General features: G+C 35.8%; 9 protein-coding genes across 9 annotated transcripts in view; 7 read left to right on the forward strand and 2 right to left on the reverse strand.

Annotated features, from left to right (window-relative positions):
- Positions 1-295: 295 nt before the first annotated feature.
- RO3G_07450 (uncharacterized protein) lies at positions 296-568 on the forward strand (the record flags this gene model as incomplete). The annotated part of the gene is made up of 2 exons (XM_067662040.1): positions 296-334; positions 464-568. 2 exons carry the CDS (start codon positions 296-298, stop codon positions 566-568), a joined length of 144 nt encoding a protein of 47 aa, XP_067518141.1.
- Positions 569-2,265: 1,697 nt separating this feature from the next.
- Positions 2,266-2,665, reverse strand: RO3G_07451 (uncharacterized protein; the record flags this gene model as incomplete). Its single annotated transcript, XM_067662041.1, has 3 exons — positions 2,266-2,314; positions 2,377-2,448; positions 2,505-2,665. The coding sequence occupies 3 exons, from the start codon at positions 2,663-2,665 to the stop codon at positions 2,266-2,268; spliced, it is 282 nt and encodes a 93-aa protein (XP_067518142.1).
- A 2,941-nt stretch (positions 2,666-5,606) lies between these two features.
- On the forward strand, positions 5,607-6,449 carry RO3G_07452 (uncharacterized protein; the record flags this gene model as incomplete). Its single annotated transcript, XM_067662042.1, has 3 exons — positions 5,607-5,656; positions 6,132-6,323; positions 6,431-6,449. 3 exons carry the CDS (start codon positions 5,607-5,609, stop codon positions 6,447-6,449), a joined length of 261 nt encoding a protein of 86 aa, XP_067518143.1.
- A 588-nt stretch (positions 6,450-7,037) lies between these two features.
- Positions 7,038-9,683, forward strand: RO3G_07453 (uncharacterized protein; the record flags this gene model as incomplete). The annotated part of the gene is made up of 10 exons (XM_067662043.1): positions 7,038-7,317; positions 7,370-7,576; positions 7,683-8,223; positions 8,281-8,419; positions 8,472-8,616; positions 8,759-8,870; positions 8,930-9,067; positions 9,123-9,365; positions 9,417-9,498; positions 9,642-9,683. The coding sequence occupies 10 exons, from the start codon at positions 7,038-7,040 to the stop codon at positions 9,681-9,683; spliced, it is 1,929 nt and encodes a 642-aa protein (XP_067518144.1).
- A 482-nt stretch (positions 9,684-10,165) lies between these two features.
- Positions 10,166-12,476, forward strand: RO3G_07454 (uncharacterized protein; the record flags this gene model as incomplete). The annotated part of the gene is made up of 3 exons (XM_067662044.1): positions 10,166-10,240; positions 10,294-10,697; positions 10,745-12,476. The coding sequence occupies 3 exons, from the start codon at positions 10,166-10,168 to the stop codon at positions 12,474-12,476; spliced, it is 2,211 nt and encodes a 736-aa protein (XP_067518145.1).
- A 349-nt stretch (positions 12,477-12,825) lies between these two features.
- On the forward strand, positions 12,826-13,774 carry RO3G_07455 (uncharacterized protein; the record flags this gene model as incomplete). The annotated part of the gene is made up of 3 exons (XM_067662045.1): positions 12,826-13,060; positions 13,105-13,198; positions 13,240-13,774. 3 exons carry the CDS (start codon positions 12,826-12,828, stop codon positions 13,772-13,774), a joined length of 864 nt encoding a protein of 287 aa, XP_067518146.1.
- Positions 13,775-14,197: 423 nt separating this feature from the next.
- On the reverse strand, positions 14,198-15,085 carry RO3G_07456 (uncharacterized protein; the record flags this gene model as incomplete). The annotated part of the gene is made up of 2 exons (XM_067662046.1): positions 14,198-14,456; positions 14,523-15,085. The coding sequence occupies 2 exons, from the start codon at positions 15,083-15,085 to the stop codon at positions 14,198-14,200; spliced, it is 822 nt and encodes a 273-aa protein (XP_067518147.1).
- Positions 15,086-17,645: 2,560 nt separating this feature from the next.
- On the forward strand, positions 17,646-19,099 carry RO3G_07457 (uncharacterized protein; the record flags this gene model as incomplete). Its single annotated transcript, XM_067662047.1, has 7 exons — positions 17,646-17,652; positions 17,943-18,053; positions 18,159-18,312; positions 18,368-18,469; positions 18,522-18,528; positions 18,629-18,935; positions 18,996-19,099. 7 exons carry the CDS (start codon positions 17,646-17,648, stop codon positions 19,097-19,099), a joined length of 792 nt encoding a protein of 263 aa, XP_067518148.1.
- Positions 19,100-19,315: 216 nt separating this feature from the next.
- The window catches only part of RO3G_07458 (uncharacterized protein), a gene marked incomplete at both ends in the record, with an annotated part of 1,275 nt that continues 650 nt past the window's right edge, over positions 19,316-19,940 (forward strand). Inside the window, 2 exons of the mRNA XM_067662048.1 lie at positions 19,316-19,567; positions 19,626-19,899. Of these exons, the coding sequence (XP_067518149.1) occupies positions 19,316-19,567; positions 19,626-19,899 (526 nt within the window). The remainder of the gene's footprint in view (positions 19,568-19,625; positions 19,900-19,940) is intronic.

Genomic DNA, 19,940 nt, shown 5'->3' on the forward strand with positions numbered 1-19,940 from the left:
TTATTCTTAAACCTTGTTAATGACAGAAAATCAGATATTTAAAGAAGGAAAGTGGTTGTTAATTCTTAGGGAAGTGCCAATCTGTAATTATCTGACACATTCTGTTCATTTGAACACATCAATATTTATCTAAGTGATCTAATGTCCAAAGACTGAATTAGTATGATACCTATACATCTTATAGGCAGGAAGCTTAATTTCATCAATGAAGATGAAACAAAATCCCTATTGTTGCAACGCCTGCACACCTTTTGGAAACAGAAAATAACAGCACCTCCGTTTCAGCAATACCAAAATGCGCGCAACTTTGCTGAGTTCTGTTGTTTTGGCTGTGGTAAATTCGCGTCCTACAGGTATTATCATTGGAGACAAGCTTGCAGTGATATAATGACATATACTGACTAGGTTTACATTATTTGAACTATATTATATATTCTATTAACAAAAATGTTCGTTATTAAAGGCTGGAATTGTCCTTGGAGCAACTAGAGAGTTGAATGAAGAGCAAGCAGAAGGACGAGTTCGTATCATTGCTATTATCGGTGACAGCCTAAAGAATACTTCATAATCTAAACCTGCCCGAAAGAAAAGAAAGTGTGTAAACGTCAAGAAGATAAATTAAATTTGAAAGAAAAAGTTTCAAGAATAGCAGAACATTGATAAGTAATTTGATGAAATCATTGTACTTGTGTGCTTAAAGCAATCAATAGGTACCATGGTAAAGATACCAAATGTCATACCCATTAGATTCAGGGAAGCCGTGGATGAGATTTTGAATGAGAGCGAGTTACAGTTGGTACCAAACGTTTCCAAGAAAATGCACAGAGTTCTATCAGTTATCTCACTTTGAAATAATAAACACAAATTGTATAATGCCGTGAATAATATAGGTTGGTTTGATGTTAAACCTGAATTGCTGTATATCAAATTGACCATTCAAAAATTGAGAGAATATTAAGAAACATGGACATTAAATACTCTTACAAAAAACTATGAATGGATACTACTAGTATCATAACGAGGACTGGTACAGGGTCAACCTTTATGGCGATGTATTTGACTTACTTTATAACTCCAAACGAGGATTCAAAAGCAAAATGTAAATGTTGTGCTGTAAGTTTTCATGACAATCAATTTATTGACCTATAGTTGTTCCAGACCTGAGTGCCATTCTAAAACCGTCAAGACTACGAAAGTTATGGTGATTTTAAACGAAATCGAAAAGGATGTTAATCTGGATTTTATTTTCACAAACTCTACTAGAATTTTTTTTTTTTTTTTTTTTTTTTTGCGAGGACAAACGAACAGAAAAAATATCATAATATTATAAAGAGAAAGCTGAAGCAAGGAAAACAGATTGAATAGTTTAGTGTTAAAATCAAAAGAATTGAACTCAGGCACTTAATGGTGCAAGACAAAAGAGAAAACACAATTCCCAAAGAGATTCAAGAAGAAAATTATGTGGACTTTTATGAATGCCTTTATTGAAGAAGTAAAAGAACAAAAGAATGTATTTCTGATTGATGGCAGAGCACATAAGCTTGATTGAATGAATAATCATTAATAGGCTTATTTTTTTAACAGCAAGGCTGTTTTGACTCATATACTACATGTGTTGTAAATACAAGAAATTGCATACAACAGTCCTCTTAAAAACATTGCTTGTTTGCCATGTGTGGGCATCATGTTTTGATATGCCAGTGAGATATAGTTTTATTGTTCTGGACAAATCTTTACAAATGAGCTTGGATAAGAATAGGTCCTGATGATTAACAACCGTCCTGAATAATATGCTTCAGTCAATATCTAGACGGTTTATTACTAGCATCAGTTTATGAAATACTCTTAATGTCAAATCATATCAGTCATCACTATCTTTCGCCATCTAATCTCAAGCTCTGCTCAAACTAATCCAAGTAGTCTTGAAATCTTTCTTTAATAAAAGTGTTTGACTTTAGAAACACTGTCCTGTCTCGTTCATTCTTCTTTGTTCTCACTTCTATACTTAAAGTACTTTAGTTGGAACAAACATTCCTTATTTTTAAAACAATTGAAGGTAAATAACGTAGACTCTTTTGTTTTCAAAAGTAATATATTTTAATGTCTAATACATGCTTAACGGTCTAGTCCTTGATAGATTTGTAGCAAACTAACCATACTTGATTACTACCTTGTGCTCTTTGAATATAAGACATTAAAAAATTATATATGTTTAAAACAAGGTTATATTTTATGTTATCTTCTATTATTGTAAATTTAACGTTTTTAACCACATAATTCCTCCATGGCACAACAACATAATAAACTTGCTAAACTAGTAACAGTAAAGAATGTGAATATAAGAATAAAACACACTTATACGTGTATATCATTTACCATCCACAGCAGCAATCATCAGCTTTGCTATTCTGTTGAGCAGGTTGAGCATAAACAACTTGTGGTGGTGGTCTAAAAAAAATAAATAAATAAAAAGGGATGTCAAGAAAAATAAAACAGTAGTTTACTGTGGTTGATATCCTTGCTGTTGAGGTGGATAATACCCTTGTTGCTGAGGTGGAGGATAATTAATCTGTTGCTGAGGAGGAGCATAAGGTTGCTGGTAACCTTCTGAAGAAGGTGGAGGAGGATAAAACTGTTGTTGAGGTGCTTGGGCTGGATATGACATAAAGAAGAAGAAAAAGTCAGCCAATTGTAAATGCCACATTGGGAAGTTTTTTCAGAATAAATTGCGGAAATTCAAATCTTCATTAGCAGCTTTTGATCACTTCCAAGTTGCGGCTCTGATGTACCTCCATCTGCAGTTTTACACGATTCAGTTTGCATGTTTTTCATGTTACTTTTTTGAGATCTATAAACCTTTTTGTATGATTACGCTTAGACTAGATATTGAGCATAATGAATAATGGCGTTTATTTTGAGAGTGACCAAAGCAAAGTTTTTGATGAGCATAGAAATAAAGCGATAGACTGAGAGGAAAGACGTTTATAGAAAACTTATCATCTTTCTTGAATTCTTTTCGTTGATGAAAGTATTTGTAATTGGACAATGTTGGCATATTTATTTTGATTTTTCTTTTCTTGTTTTCAAACCTTTTGCATATTCAAATTAAAGGATAAAAGCTTTACAGTTTCTATAATATTCTAAGTATAATATTTTTTGAAATTATTCCCATAGTTACCACTCATGAATAATCATATCTTTCAATTATATGCATAAGGTAAATAAAAATCTGAATGTCAGCTACAGTTCGGATGCGTCTATATTATTTTTTTCTCGTTAAATGTTTATCAGGTACATTCACATACTGTACACTTGCTAAAGTAATGAAGACAAAGAAAATAAGACCAAATAAAAATAGATGGTACATAAAATAAATGATCCTGAAAATTAAGAAAAGACTAGCCAAAAGCAGAGAAAAAAGGATTGTCTTGAGTAAATTTGCTTTCATCATGAAAAGACGGGTTATTGAATGTAAATATCCAGTGTGCTTTCCAGAGATAGATAATACCACAAGTAACATGATAGTTACCTGTAATTAGTAGGTGAACATGGAAAGTATACAATTTAGACTTAACAATTTTTAAATGAGAAAAATCAAAGACAGCAGGATCGAGTAGAAAACTAGATGCTATAGTAGACCATAGAGAACGTTTAAAAGGACATGTGCACAGCAGCTGCTCATCTTTATTCAATATCCCATAAAGAGGACACAGGACGTCAGAGTGTTGACTTGGAAACAAATGATGGAGACTGGTGTGGGAGATAAACTGACGGGGAAGCATATTCCATAGTAGAGTGGAGGCTTTATAGAAAATTTTGCTTCAAAATCTGTCGTTTTGCAGCAGAATTTTCCCCGAGGGCAGCCATTAAGTAGGCTGTCTATAGGAAGCAAGATTGTTGATCAGTATCGCTTTGTTATCATCTTGGCAAAAGGTGTACCATCAGGAAGTTGTGTAGAAAATATACCGAGATCATGCAAACTTGAGAACCTGGTACCTGGAATTATGAATTAAGCAAAAAAGGGAGAGTCTTAAGAATCGCCTCCCTTTTGCAGGAGAGTAGCATAAAACAGTACTTGATTATGAAACCTTGTGCGGGGCAAAACAGGTTTTCGCTTGAGCTTCACGTAGTAAAATCAAAAAGGTAAGCGTCTTGCACTAAAAGGACAGACCAGACAGCAGTGACATGTCTAGTGATGGAGAGTGACGGGCCAAGGCAAATATGTGTCAGTAGAAGCTTGAAAACACTGTATTAAATCAAATAAAACCATTATAATTGATATCAATCGTGTCAAAGGAGCAAAATAGCTCATAGCAGCTTTCTATGGCCTTTAAGCAAGAGTTATTCGTTCATGAAAAAGGACTATACTTTTAAGTGTCATCTGAAAATCTCTGATAAAAGAAGATAAAATGTGTTGATCTTCTTGACTGTCAGAGGCTTTACAAAAGATGACTGATATGATTCAACGCAGCTATAATGCTAAGTGTTGAGTACTAGGATCTAGAATAGCCAAACCACATGTTTTCCGTGAGCAATATTACTGTAAAAAGATCCGATAGAGATGCAACAGTAAGCTATTCATTTATTTATCCTGTTATACTTAGCAATAAATGGAGGCTAACTTTAAAATCAAGTTGGCACTTGTCATAAACTATTTTATGAGCTTATAAAATCTTTCATGATTAATAAGCATCTTTTTTGGTGTGCAAGCATTTTGAAATATATTAGCATACAGTAATATTAAGTATTGTAAATCAGTTGTTATTTAGCTTCATAAATACTCAGTATGTTAATTTCAAGTGAAACAATCAATATGTGTATCAAAATAAACAACAGTTGCCATAAAACTCTCGATCTTAAAAGCTTAACAAACTCTTTAGTAACTTGATCTTCTTGCAATTTTTCTCTAGAGATGTCTGCTTTATTCTTTCTCGTTTTTTAAGCCTTTTAACATGCTTTTAAAGCCTTTTTAATTATCATTAGTAGCGTATTTAATGGCAACATCATTTTTAGTGATGAAAGCAATAACAACAGCAGGCATTAAACTGACAGAGGAGCAATAATACCATATGCCCTACGGGAATCAAATGCTTTGAATTCTAAAGACCTTGAACACCTCCATAGATAAGGGGCTTAACATTACAATTCACTAAATTTCAGAATATTTATTCTTGTTTTTTGTTTATCTTTGCCTTGCCCTTGCCATGTATGGTTACTTTGTTTTATCCAAGCTTTCAATTTCTTTCCGCTTTCTTTTTCTCTTTCCTTGTTTGAAATATTTAATCAATACATAAAGCAAGATTAAAGGTTGAAAGCATCCAGTCGCAAGCGCTTGTACTAATTTTACTTTTTCAAATAACAAAATACCATACCCATCTTGCACATACAAATCCATCGATTTTTTACACTGCATTTCCTTGAATGGATCCAACTGTATTATATTACGCAGTAGTAATTTATTTGCAAAATCCATAGACAAGATGTATGATAACGCATAAAGTAGTTTATTACGTATAATGCCATTATGTTAATGATTACCTAGCTGCTTTCTGAACTTGTAGGTCTGTAAGTATCTTAAGATAAAACAATGGCTTATCGTGCTATTCATGTCCTCTACTATCATTCCTTTGAAGACAAATCTTCTTAAAAAGACTTGGTAAGTCGCAACCTTTGCAAAGCTTAGCCATCAAGACAATAAAGCAACAACATAATACAGTACTCATTGTGCCAATTCACAATGACTTCACATCAATTGTGCCTTTTAATTTTGCTATTCATTCGCTTTTTCAAATGTTTCATTTCAAAGAAGTTATAATTGGATGTGTTGAGAACATTAAAGTAAAAAAAAATCTAGTGATTCTTGAAAAATTAGTAAGAAGTTTCTATCAGAGCAATGAAAAGTAAAAGCTGTTGCTTTATGTTGTCAAGATTATTACACGGTAATATCTGTACAATCAAAGACTTCAAAGCCAATTTTTTTTTTATTTTTTTATTACAAATCTACAAAGTATATCAATGTTCTTGTCTGTGTCATGCCACAGAAATAGAGCAAAGAAAATTTGGAAAAGCAAATGATTATTTGGATAGACATGCTAGAATAAGATTAGAAGTCTATACTCACGTTGCTTCAGGCCTGCTCCTTCTTCATCTGCAAGCTCAAGCAGCTCAGGAGGTTTTGCAGACAGGAATTCATGTTCTCAATGCATCGTCCATCTTGATGCAGTTTTCAACAAAGGATGCAAGAGGAGCAAGTCGATGGTTATGATGAAAAACTACCTAGAAAAAGTGGCTGTCGAAAAGAAGACCATCATAAATGATAAAAAGTAAAAAGGATGCAAGATGTTCTGGTGAGTGGCAAATTGCTAAAAGGTATAGAAAAGAACTTTGCTTGTATGAGCATCTACTGATAGTTACATCTTTCTGATAATAGATGTCTTTTGTTTAGTTAGTATATAAACTAAAAATGCAAACATATGTATCCCATGATACTCTTTCGAAGGTACTATCTAATAAAATACAATCTGTTTGTTCCTGGATGAAATGATTGCTTTTGTTATTTAAACGTTTGCAAGGCAAGTAAATTGAATTCCTATACCTTTTAAACTATGCAATTTCTGATTGATCCCCAAGCAACTGCTTGACCTTGACTGAATCGAGTCAAATCATGTTGATACGCTTTCAACAAAATTGGATGAGCATCGGTCAATAACTCTAAAGCTCAGAGACACAGAAAAAAAGCGCGACCTTTATCATTTTTCTTTTGTTCCTGAGGTTGACCAAGACGATCGTCAATGATCATACAGCGGCTTTCTTTTGCTTTAATAAAAGAAATAACAATGATTATATAAAACAAAAGCAAAAATGAACAAGATCGATATACCGTAAATCAATTCGGATGATATTCTTACTAGAGTGAATGAGATCGTCAAGAGCCTTTCAAAGGACGCACTAAACAAAAGAAATTTATTTTTTAGCCAATCGAAATCGGTTTTTTTAATCGCCTTTTTGCCCCTCCTTTTTTTTTCTCTTTAATTTAGATGGACAAAACTGCAATAAAAAAGAATCGACATGATGTTTATTGGCAGCAATTCAATCACTGGTTTGATTCTCTGATTGGCCATTCACAACAACAACCTACGTTACCACTCAATCAGCAACAGCAGCAGCAACAAAAGAAACGCTGGCTGAGATTATCTGTATTATTTTATGTAGTCTTTTCCATCTTGTTAACATCAGCCCACTGCACCAGCTGGTTTTTCCGTTACCTTTCTCAAAATACAAAGGATGACTTTGTCTTTGAACGAACTTATGATGCAGGTAAACGTACTGCTGATGACAATATATACGGTAATAATAACACTTGCCATAGACTTATCGTATTCTTCTTTGACTGATATGTCACACGGCTTAAGACTGTCCAAAATGTTTCCAAAGGGAGAGTATCACGCCTTGAATGGCGTAAGTCCATTTTGGCAATCAGCTTTACAGCCTGTTCAAGATGACGAAGTTACTTTGTTGACCACAATTTCTGCAGAATCATGGAAAGAGTTGGTCGCACTTGCCGAGAATTGGAACGGTAAATAAAAAAAAAAAAAAAAAAAAAAAAAAAAAAAAAAAAAAAAAAAAAAAAAAAAAGATATTCTGTCTGGATCATAGCATCCTCAACTCAACCTTCTCTTTAGGTCCTATTTCTGCCACACTTCACGTCTCGAGTCAAAGTCATCAGAATATCATGAGCGATATCGAAAAAGAATATCAATCGACACCTTCACTTTATCAACATGTCGATATTCACCTGATCGAGACTTTCGGCCTAAACACCATCTCCGTCTTATTACCGCTGAACGTGGAAAGAAACATGGCACGTACGTTTGCAAGAACCAATTATGTGTGTGATCTGCCTTCGAACACGCTCTTACCCACCGATCTTTCCAAGACAGTCAAAAAGTATGGAGAAAACCTAAAGTGGGGAGACATGTTGGTCGTGCCTACGTTTGAATTTCATCAACCGGTGTCCTCGGCAAATGATATCCCACGCACTAAAAAGGAAGTGTTGGGATTGATTAAGGAAGGCAAACTGGGCTTGTTGGACAATGAGTACAAGTTAAATGAGGGACCTACTGATTTAGAACAGTGGAAGGGGTCAAAGGATGTTTATAAAGTAATGAATTATACGATTGATTATGAACCGATTGTGATTTCAAGTAAAACAGTTCAACCATGGTAATCAAGGGTGGATGTGAGATGAAAAATCTATTTTTATTCATCATTCTCTTATAGGTGCTCTGAAAGATTTGTTGATAAAAAGGCAGCTTGTCTTTTATCCAGTTATTTAGCTGGTAATGAATTTTTGGTATTGCCTAATGATTTTGCTATTTATAAACCGCCAGCAAGAAAGCATTTTGTATCGGAATTAGATGTAAAACCAATTGACTCCTCTTGTATAATTTTGTACTAATGCCTTACAATAGAAAGTCGTAGAGAAAAGATTGTATTCTAAATTCTATTGGGAAGAATGTGTTTATCGTGCAAGAGAACTAGATGCATTAGGATTATGGAAAACAAGCAAATCAAAGCATATCAGGCAGCAGTGCTCTCGTGTAATTCAAAATTGGGGTAAAGGTTTAATAGGAAAATCAGAATAAAAAAAAATAAAATCAGACCTTCTTTATTTTCCTTTTTTTTTTTTTTTTTTTTTTTTTTTTCTTAAAAAAATATAAAAAAATGAACCGTGAATACACTTCTACTTATCTAACAGAACAGCAAAAACAACAATATCATATCAACAGCTTAAACGGTCCTCGATTTACAACACAAGATGAGAGCATCCCTTCATTCAAGTCAATAGGTTATGATGAAAGAGAGAGAAGGTTTTTATTATTATTGTTTATAATCTGTTATGTATACGCTGTGACTTAATATTTATTAGAACATATGAATTAGTAGTTTGTCAGCAACCACTTCATGCTCGAATGTGTGGATTTGGGGAAAAAGATAGAAGGCCTATTGATCCACCACCTATTGTACAGTTGATTGTAAAGCAAAACGATACGCCTGTAGATATACAGTAAGCACTGGTTATATAAAGTTATATGGACTGTTTTTACAAATGAGCTTTGTAGATCTCTTCAGATTCCTTTCTTTGTTCTTCATGTGACATTATGGTCTGATGATCGAACCGAAGAACGTAATATCATATCCAATCCACCTAAATGTACAAGAGTACTGATGGGTTCACTTGTCAGTTCACCAAGTTTATTAAAGAATGAAAAAAATGAACCAGGGTTGTACTTTGCTTTTCCTGATTTATCGATTCGTACAGAAGGAAGATATACACTTCGCTTTAGTTTGATGAAGCTAGTCAAGTAAAGTGGCAGAGATTTATAATATTTTATAACCGTTTTTATATATTTTAGCTCTGATTTTCAAGAGAATGCAAAATCGAAAATAGTAGCTCAAGTATTTTCTGATCCATTTACTGTTTATTCAGCTAAAAAGGTAAATTTCAATCATAGCTTGTTTTATTTTATTAACTTTTTTGCGTGTACTAGTTCCCTGGCATGACAGGTTAACGAAAAAAAAAAAAAAAAAAAAAAAAGATTTAGGCCTTCAATTTATTCTTAATAATTATTCTTATTTAGAGTCAACTGAGTTATCAAAGATATTTGCAAAACAAGGCCTAAAAATCCCTATAAGAAATGATGGTAACGACCCTCATGTCATCTCTCTTTATCCTTTTCTCATCTTAATTCAGTTAGGGCAAGAAAGACAGACTAGCTGTTATCTGTGTCTGGTAGTCATTAAAAAAAATCCCCGTTTCTTCTCCTTTTTTTTCATTTTTTTTATTTGGAATAAAAAGATATAGCATATTCTTACAGTTGATCTTCTCACTGTCCTCTTTGTCTCACTCACCTTCTCCTTACATTATTTACTTTCCTGCATTTTTAAAAAAGAACAGGTTTTTTTTTTTTTTTTTTTTTTTTTTTTTTTTTTTTTTCCTTCCTTTTAAAAAATTATTTTGAAACCCTTGTCCGAGGAAACTTTTTTTAAAAAAAAAAAGTTTTGATTTCTATCACTTTTATATCTTTCTCATTCATTTTTATTTTATTTTTTATTTAGTTTTGTTAATACCCCCCTTCTGTCAACATATATAAATAACATAAAAATGGATGAAATGAGCTCACAACAACCAACAGAAACTGTAGCCACAGCAACAGCAACTCCTATCAATAAACAGACTGTAAGTGTCTCTCGTCCCTCCTTTTCTACCCCCTTACATCCTTTCTCCTTTAGACTCTGTTGTTCGCTCGCGTAGAAAGACATCAAAACCGATTAAAATCAGATCCTCGACCTGTGACGATCAGCAGCGATCCCCTAGCGTCCTTCCAGGCCGTCCTGGAGCAGAAAATAGAAAGCCGAGGACAGCTCTGGCAGGAGACAGCCCATGCGACCGTCGAACAATTCTATGCGGTCTATCAAGACTTGCTTCAGCGAGATGTGGAAGGTTATCGAGCTGTGATTGAAAAAGAAGTAGCTGAGATTGAATTATCGACGGATCAAGCGCTTGCCTTGAGTCGCATCCTGCAGGCCTACAGTCTCTATGACCCTCAGGTAGGTTATTGCTATGGCATGGCTCATCTGGTGGCTCCGATCTTGAGAGAAATGGAAGAGAGAGAGGCCTTTGCGACCTTGATCAGGTAAGGAGAGAATGAACTGCGGGTATCAAAGCTCATGCTGAGAATAGATTGATGGAGCTCTACGACATGCGAGATCTCTACATCCACGGCCTTTCTGCTTGCCTCGATACCTTTCAATCCCTCTTGGCTCAACTCTGTCCTGAACTGAAGCATCACCTGGACCAACTCCGACTCCCTCCCTCCCTGTATGCCGCCTCCTGGTTTCTCTCCCTGTTCACGACATCTCCGCTTCCAAACATCCCAGCGTTCTATGACCATGTCTTTCTTGAGGGCGCACAGGAAAGTTGTCTGCGTCTGTCGGTCTGGTTGATGCAAAAGAGTGAAAAGAAGCTGTTGCGGTGTACACAAGCCAGTGAGATCCTCAGCTTGTTTCAATCGGTCGAATTCTTTTCGACGTATGATGCAGTCGACATGATGCGACTTAACCCTGCCGTTCAACATCAAGTCGTCCAGACTGCTGATCTCTATCAGACCCTCGCTCGTTTGCAAAAGGAGAACACGGACTTGAAAATGCAAGGGATGGAACACGAGGCAGCGGAGATGAAATTGACGAAACGCAATGCGGTGCTAGAGAAACGCGTCAAGAAATACAAGGTCAAATTTGCCCAGCAGGTCACGGCTGCGGAAGAGACGAGATTGAAGGCCAAGGTGGAAGAAGAGGAAGTGGATGAGGAAAAGAAGAAGAAGGATCATTTTGATTCGTTTGTCGAGTCACTGAAGGGGACGGGTGATTTTGGTGCGTTGATTGCCGGTGCGATCATGACCGATACCAAGCTACCGACCTTGCTGAATCGGGGTTGCAGTGATGATGATGAGGAGGAAGAAGAGGATCAGTTGGTGTTGGAAGAAACCAAGAAGGCACAACAGATGGAAGCCGCTCTTCAAAAGGTCACTTCGGATCTCGTCGCACTCAAGCTGGATCATTTTGAGACCACACAACGCTATCAGGACCTCTACCGTCATGCCGAAGACCTCACTCGTCAGCTGAATCAAGCACTCGAGTCACAGACGGCGATGACTCAAAAGATCATTTACCTGACGAGTGAATTAGAGGATGTGACGGTAGAGAGAGATCAACTCTGTGCAGATCAAGAACAGGTCTTGGAGATGGCCATGGTTGCCAAAAAGACAGCTACAGAACTGGTGGTTGAAAAGATGACGTTGAGCAAGGAAGTAGAACGTCTGGAACAATGCGTGGCTCAATTAGAACAAGAAAAGCAAGCGTACTTTATGCCCCGTGAAACATTTACCGAAGAAGTCTTTGCGGCACACACCATCCTCTTTGGTCAACAACAACAACAACAACAACAACAGAATAAGGAACAAAGACGTCATACGATGGCAGTGATGCCTCAGCAGCAGCAGCAACCAGAAAATTTGATTAATGAATACAAGACTAAATTTGTTGAAAGTGAATTGCGCTGTCGTGAACTTGAGAAATACTTGGCAGAAGCAAAGGTTCGATTGGCCGAATTAGAATCGAGTTTATTATACCCACCCGTCCGACGCACATCCTCTGTTCATCTCAAGCGTAGTTCGACTGCTTCCATGTTGGCTCGAGTCAGCAGCCCTTCGACGACAGAACCAAGAGCGAGCATAGAAAGTTATGCGTCCTCGACCACTTCAGTGACTTCGATCAACAGTAGTCAATGCAACAGTAAGAGATCAAGCATGTATTCAAGGATCTGGAATGCCTTTGGAAATCATCCTACGCCGGTTACACCTGTCACGAATCAGTTAAAGAACTCTATTTTATGTCAAGAACCTCAAATTATTTAAGAATAAATTTTATTTTTTTTTATCACATGTTTTTAATGGACTTCCCACACCAAATGAACTCGTTACACTGTGTTTGGTACAAGCCGTGACACATGAAACCTTGACGGGTTCAAGAAAGGGGATCCTCAAGGATTCAAGACAAAAAATGGGGGAAAGAAAAGGTGTCGGATGGGGAGGATGGGTTTTTGGGTATCAAACAAGTAGCAGGTTGACTGATATCAATGGATTCAGCAAGCATGGTAGGACCCAACCTTTTTTTTTGTCACTCCGCACACAACCATCATAAAAAGGACAAGAGCGTGTTCATCTCTTTTTTTTTATTTTTTTAATTTTTTTTAAACCTAAAAAGATGGCATCCAATCCTCACAGTGAAAAAGCACATCAAGCCTTGTCTGAATTAAAACAACTTTCTTCTACTACAGAAGGTTGGAATTTTGTTCAAGAAAAGGAAGGTGTCAAACTTTACAACAAGACGGTCGATGGCAATCCTATTCCTATCGTCCGTGGTGACATTGTACTCGAAGGGGATTATACAGTACAGCAAGCATTGACCGTGTGTACCTTGCCTGGTTGCCGAAAGATTTGTAAGGTTCAGAGCGATTTGAAATGGTACTGATACGGTGTGTAGGGGATGACAAATTTGATGCCTCTGAAGTCAAGGCATGGTACAGTCGCTATGAGACCTTGTTCTGGACAAAGTTGAAGACACCTTGGCCTATTAGGTAATAAAATGATCAAAACAGACTTGAGCTGACGAGGACAGTCCACGTGACATCGCAGGTACCTCCCTCCGTGAATTTTCAGAGGAGGAAGGCTATATCGTCATGACCTCCGTCACCGATCCAGCGGTGCCTGTGATCTCTGGTAACGTTCGGGCCAATCTGATGGTCTCTGGTTGGAAAGTGGCCAAGACGAGTACGGGTGCGATCTCTCTGATTTATATCACCCAGATCGATTTAGCAGGTTCGATTCCTGCTTCCTTTTTAAAGACAGTACAGCAACAAGTCCCTCTCTGTGCTCGAAAGGTAGCAGACTACATTAAAGATCATGGTTACCCACCTCTCTTGGTCTCTTTGTCTGCACAATTTAAACAAGAGAGTTTTGATCATGCCAAGGGATCGTATGAGGTTCAATTGGAAGGTGAGGGTGAAGCAAGATGGTCCATCTCTGGAAAGATGTATCCTGGTGGATTCCGTGCTGAACTGGTGGGCACGGGTACTTGTGAAGCTGTCTCTGTTCATGAACTGGTCGTCAAGGGCATCAGTGGTCCTGTGACTGTGAAGATTTTGAAGAAATAAAAGATGCGAGTTTCCAACAAGAGAGGGGATGATTTACATGACTTGTGTGAAAATAGCTATTGATTTGTAAATTAAATCTTCTTGATCCATTCCCCCTTCTTGACTTTTAAAAGTGCGTTGTATACAAAAGAATGAGGCAATCCAATAGAATTGTCTTTTTTGAATCCATCGATGATGGCAAGTCACACTTATTTTGTCAACTTCTTGGCAATGCCGAGGTTAAATGTTTTTCAAGTACCCCAGATCAAACTAATTAGATCATTTCTCACGAACTAAATGTGTAGCCTCCCAAAATAGGATTGTATGATGACAATCTATCTCTTCAATAGAATGATAAATTCGAATGATGACAGAAAGAGAGAAAGGGAATTTATTATAAACAAGAATGTGTGTGTGTGAGTGTATGTGCAATGTACAGAGGTTTTAAAGCATAGGATGATCATCACTTGAAGAATCATCCTCTTCATCATCTTCATCATGTTGACTTGATAACACCCAACCGACTTTCCAAGCATGTCCACAAGGCCAGTATTTCGGATTACAAACAAAGTTTTCGATATCATCCTCAAGACTGATTTTACGATTCGGTTTAAAGAGACGCATTGAATCAATCAATTCCATCGCCTTGCGTTTTTCTTCTTTACAGAGCACCCAGCGACAGTGACGACAGACACAGCCACCACTTTTATTATATCTAAACATCGATCAGTTCACGCTCTCTGGCAAAGATCCCCCTCTCTCTGTTTACCTTAGACCACATTTGTTGCAAAGATAGACGAATGGTTTTCCTTTGTCATTAAATTCGGTATCTGTAGGGAATGGCCAATTGAAGGCCTTTCTCATACAGCCATCGGATGTCTCGCGACAGGCTTGACAAGGTCCCTTGATACGTGACGGACGACCGGAATGTGTGGTTGAATATTTTCGTTTTTGCTGTACTAAAACAGGTTTGGGTACTACGATCTCTTCTTCTTCTTCATGGCTCACTGTCGGTCTGGGTATCTGAATCTTTACAGCCTTAACGCGTTTGACCGTTCTGGCCTTCAACACACGATGCCTCAGTGGCCAGAGTAAAGAAGCACCAGAGAGGATCTTTGAAGATTGATGGATTGAATCCAATTGAAAAATAATGCTCTTGTCATCCACTAAAGGAGGAGATCGATGGGGTATTGATTTTCTTTTATGCACATGAACATCTTCTTCTGTTAGTTCAGGTGGTGAAGGAATAGAAGACAGGCGACAGGACTCTTGGGTTAAAAAAGATAAATCAAACTTTTTACTTTCATAAGGTGGTGTAGCGGGTGTGTTCATGATGAATTCTGAAAAGAAAAGAAAGGATCTGTAAGGTTTCAGCCCTCTTTTTTTAGATTAGTTTCATCCGGTCACCCAAATAAATAAAAAAAAAAAAATATAGAAAAAAGGGTGCCGAGTTTATATTAACGGCTAAATAGCTTTTAGAAATCAAGGAAATCTTGATTCTTTTTTCATTTACTTTATTCAATACCAGCTTTTGTCGCTTTGTATCCTCACTCTTTTGATGCCATCTTTTTTATTATTTTGATTTTGTGTATTGAAAGAGAAAATAAACGGAGGCATACCCACCCGACCATTGGTTGGATAGGATGAATAGCAATTCCGGTATTCCGAATAAAATATATAAAAAAAAAAGCCAAGAGTCGGGGCAAAGTTTTAGCCACAGTGTGAATCAACACGAGTTGGTTTACTTTATTTGTCATCCAGTAGAGGGGATCAGATCAAACAAGCAAGAAAGATCAGAAAGAAGAGAATCATTTGAACATGAAATCATGAGATGTTTGATATTTGTTTAAGGAGAAAAAAAAAAAAGAAAAGGGTAGAGGCTGAAGATACCGTCTGCTGTGAGTGCCACTGTTGATTGTCTTTACGGATTTCCCTCTTTTAGCAAACCATCTTATTTACCCGAATGGATTAGTCAAGAAACTCTTGTTTTTTATAAGAAAGGATAGGTTGATTCAAATCATCAACAGATGTTGATCTTTAGACTTGTTTTGTAGGATTCGATTATTCAGTGACAATGTCTTTATTTGTCCTACTAAAGGACCAAGTTCATTTCGATTTAAACCATTCATGATTTTTAAATTTGATTTAGTCATTGAAAATGAGCCATGGATGGTATCATCATCTGTGGTAAATTCATGAAACATTTGTAGCACATTGATTTATGTAGATTAGACTAGAATAAAAGTATAATAAAGATGTAATGTCATCAGTCTTATTCACTTTTATAGACGAATCAAGTAACGTAGTACTTTTTATTTCTATAAAATAAAGTTGCAGAAAAAAAAAAAGGAGGCTGGTGCTTGAAAGTATATTTAAATATCTGTGCTGTGCACTCTTGATCTGATAACAAACCAAGTGATATCAATCGAGTTCTTTATAAAAAAAAAAAGGAGAAAAAGTGATTCAGACCAAGTTCATAGCAGTCCATGTTGTATCTTTTACAAAGACAGATGAGAACGTGGAAATCATAAAACATTATGCGTCGATCATTTTCCTTTTAAAAACATTAAAGAATTACAATGATCACAACACATCAAGGGCAACGGCTTGATCATTCCCCCCCCCTTGTTGTTTAAACTGTCAGTGAACTGTTGTAAACTTTGTTTGGTGTCATCGTTTGACGTCATTTTTATGGTTAAAGTTCCCCCCCCTCTTTCATTTTTCATTTTCTAAGCCAAATGCTTGTACTGGATTTCGAATGATATTCAAGTTTGTGAAGCACAATTGATGAGATGTGCTCTCTTTCTTTTTTTATGCTTTAGACAACGAAAAATGGATGCTTTCTTACCTGTTTATCCTACGGTAGGATTAAAAGCACTTGTTCCATCCAAACAAACACAGACAATAATGGACCAAATTCATTTAAGGCGAATCGTCCTTTGGCGTTTATTTCATGTGCCCTTAAAAGACCTGATTCAAAGGGGGGGGGAACAAATTAAGGTTTGGATGAAGAAAAGAAAAAAGCGGTTCTTGAATCAACCTTTCAAAAAGGGTTTTCTCTATTTTATATGAAGGATGGCCTTACAGGGATATGTTTTATAAGCAATCTGTTATCAAGCACACGTGTATTTTTCATTTCAAGTCTTCTGTTTTATACGGTCCTCAAGCCTTGATTCTTTTTATTGATCTCAATCAAATCTCATTCAACTCCTTTATTTCTTGATCATTCATAACCTGATCCTCATACTTTCATTCTGTCCATTCCTTCTCTTGTATCCCATATTTATCTTTATCCGACCTCTCTCTCTTTCTTTTTTTTTATTTTTATTTTTTTTTTTTTGCGCCAATGTACGCATGGCTAAAAAAAAATGCCACAATAGCCTTCGAAAGGGAAAGAAGGAAAGGAGAGTATGTGAGTGATTCTGAAGTGTGCCCTGTATCGGAAACTACCCGTGTCCCTTTTTTGAATCACCCATAAACTTTAGGAAGCATCCCATTCTTTTGTTCTCTCTCTCTCTCTCTCTCTCTCTCTCTCTGTATGTATGTATGTATGTGTGTGTATGTGCTGAGGAGATGTGAGCATAGTTCTATTCTGACCAGATGTGTAGGTTGAAAGAATTGTCCTGGATTTTTATGTAAAGACCAAGTTTGATAAGTAAGTTTTTATTGTCATCTTATTAGGAGATCTATGTTCCATCTCCATCACATCTTTCAGATTCGATTGATTGAAAAAAAAAGACCCTTTTTCTTTTATTTGCAACTCAAATGATGCGATTAAATCTTATTTTTTGTCTAATATTAAAAAAAAAGGACGATCCCTGTCACTCTATTTTTGTTACTAAAATGAAGAAGAAAAAGAGAGAAGTTTTTTTTTTTTTTTTCATTGTCAAAAATGCGGGGTAAGCTCGATTTGTCTCCTCTTTGTTACACATACGATTTGGCGTTTTCAATGTGGCAATAGTCTGATTCTCCCCCCTGTGTTTGTGATAAAGGTCTTGTTGCCTGAGATTCCCCTGTAGGATACAAATCATTTCACAGCCAAGGGGTTGAACAAAATAAATAAATCAAGCTGGACATTTCATCCTTCTTCTTTTCATTGTACTTTTTCTTATGACACATCTTAGTGATTTTAGTTTTTTACGTAAATAACATGGATATTTCCTGTAAAGATATACTCATGAGATTATAGAAAGAGCCATTGGTTTAAGTTATCTGTATCTTTGGTATATTTATCGAGTCTATCAAACAAATGGATATAAATGTCTATCACCAGCCAATATAAGAAGAGGAGAATTAAAGAGTATAGTGACAATACTACTGTTCTTTATGATACCATTTCAACTGTATTATGGTACACTACAAATAATCATTTCAATGATTATAATAACTAAACTTTCCATAACAGATATCGTATCATGTAGAGTAAAATACGAAGAAGGATTTGTACAAATCGGACCTGGACGTATTATTACCAAACCAGAACTTTTATGGACAACAGCAGATAAAGCAATCATTATACCCACAGACTACAGTCTCTGTATCGGATTCTCCTTACAATCGTAAGTCTCTATTTCTAAATTCTAAAGTAAAATCTAAGCATCATTTGCTCTTTAGTGGAACCTTATTGTTATTACAATGCTTTTGGAATTATTTAATTAAGCTTGTAGCAGGAGCAAGATTCATGAGTAGTAAAGAATTTAAAGTGTATATCATCTGGTAAATAATACAATGTCTGTCGAATGATGTGTATCTCACCTTTGATCTTTAGGACTATTGTAAATATCATTCTATTTCCCGTGCTACAATTCAACTTTTCAAGAAAAATTTACGACTTTACTTATAAAGAAATCATGCCTGAGTTATTCTATGGATTAGGCAAGTAACAATCTGTCATTGAACAATAACAAGTGTGCTCATACTACAATAATAGAATCATTCATCATCTCAATGCTGGGTGTTGTATCTCATTTTCGTTTCAGAAGACTACTGAATCAACTAAAAGATAAAAATGACACGGCTTTCATGACGCACAGAATTCGATATTATCAAGACTTGAATTTGGTATTGTCTGTTTCACTGTTTTTATTCTCAACTGCTCTGATCACTTTAACTGCTGATGGTCTCACTGAAACTAAAAAACTGAATCGCAGCAAGTTTTATTCTGATTTCTTGATTTGTAATGGTAACGTTAAGACTGATATCATAAAGTACATTGCAGCTGACACATACACCTTTTTAATAGTTAACGTATTGCTGATGGCTATCTGGATTATTGTCATTCTGATTCTACATCCTAAGCCTGAAACAAGAGAAACAACGACACCAGATGTTAAAAATATTGTTTAAAACCCTGAAATATTATTGGCTTAGGCCTTTATAAAAAAATTCCCCTTTTCCATCTCACTCTCCACTCATAACTCACTCACCACTCACTCTCACTCTCCCCCTCTTAACACCTCCTCTTATACACACCCCCTTGTTCTATTTTTTTTTTATATTTTTCATATTTTTTCCTACTTCTCTCTTCTTTTTTTTTTTTAATTTTTAATAAATAATATAAACATGTCTTTTCCACCTATTGCTGCTAGTGAAGATAATAGTCAAACTTTATTTCATTCTTTAGATTCAACAAATAACACATCAAAGCATCTACCACTAAGAAAAAGAATCAATCCAATTTTAAAATGGCAACCTGTAGAAACTCCTGAAGAACATCATAAACAATACCCTGCAACATACCCTGAAAGTGAAGTATTCTTTGACATGAATAACAACAACAAGAGGACGATTGAAGAAATAAATCCTAATGAACAGGTAAATTCAATCCATCCAAAATGAAGAATAATAAAAAAAACTGATAAAACAAGAATAGATAAAAAAGGTGAAGAGAGGAAGACCATCCACAAAGCATTTAATAAAACCTGTAGAACAACCACCATCGCAACCACCACAACCACAACAAAAATTTTCAAGACCTCTACCAGAAGAAAATACACTTTATTGTATTTGTAAAAGACCTTATGATATTCCTAGGTTTATGATTGCTTGTGACAGATGTGATCAATGGTTCCATGGTGAATGTATAGAGATTAGTGAAAAACAAGGCGAATTCATTGATCTTTATTTTTGTGAAAATTGCTCAAAAAGTAAGAAAAAAAAAATTTTTTTTAAAAAAAAAAAAAAAAAA

This window comes from Rhizopus delemar, genomic scaffold, assembly GCF_000149305.1.
Source record: "Rhizopus delemar RA 99-880 supercont3.5 genomic scaffold, whole genome shotgun sequence".
In the NCBI taxonomy this organism is placed as follows: domain Eukaryota; kingdom Fungi; phylum Mucoromycota; class Mucoromycetes; order Mucorales; family Rhizopodaceae; genus Rhizopus; species Rhizopus delemar.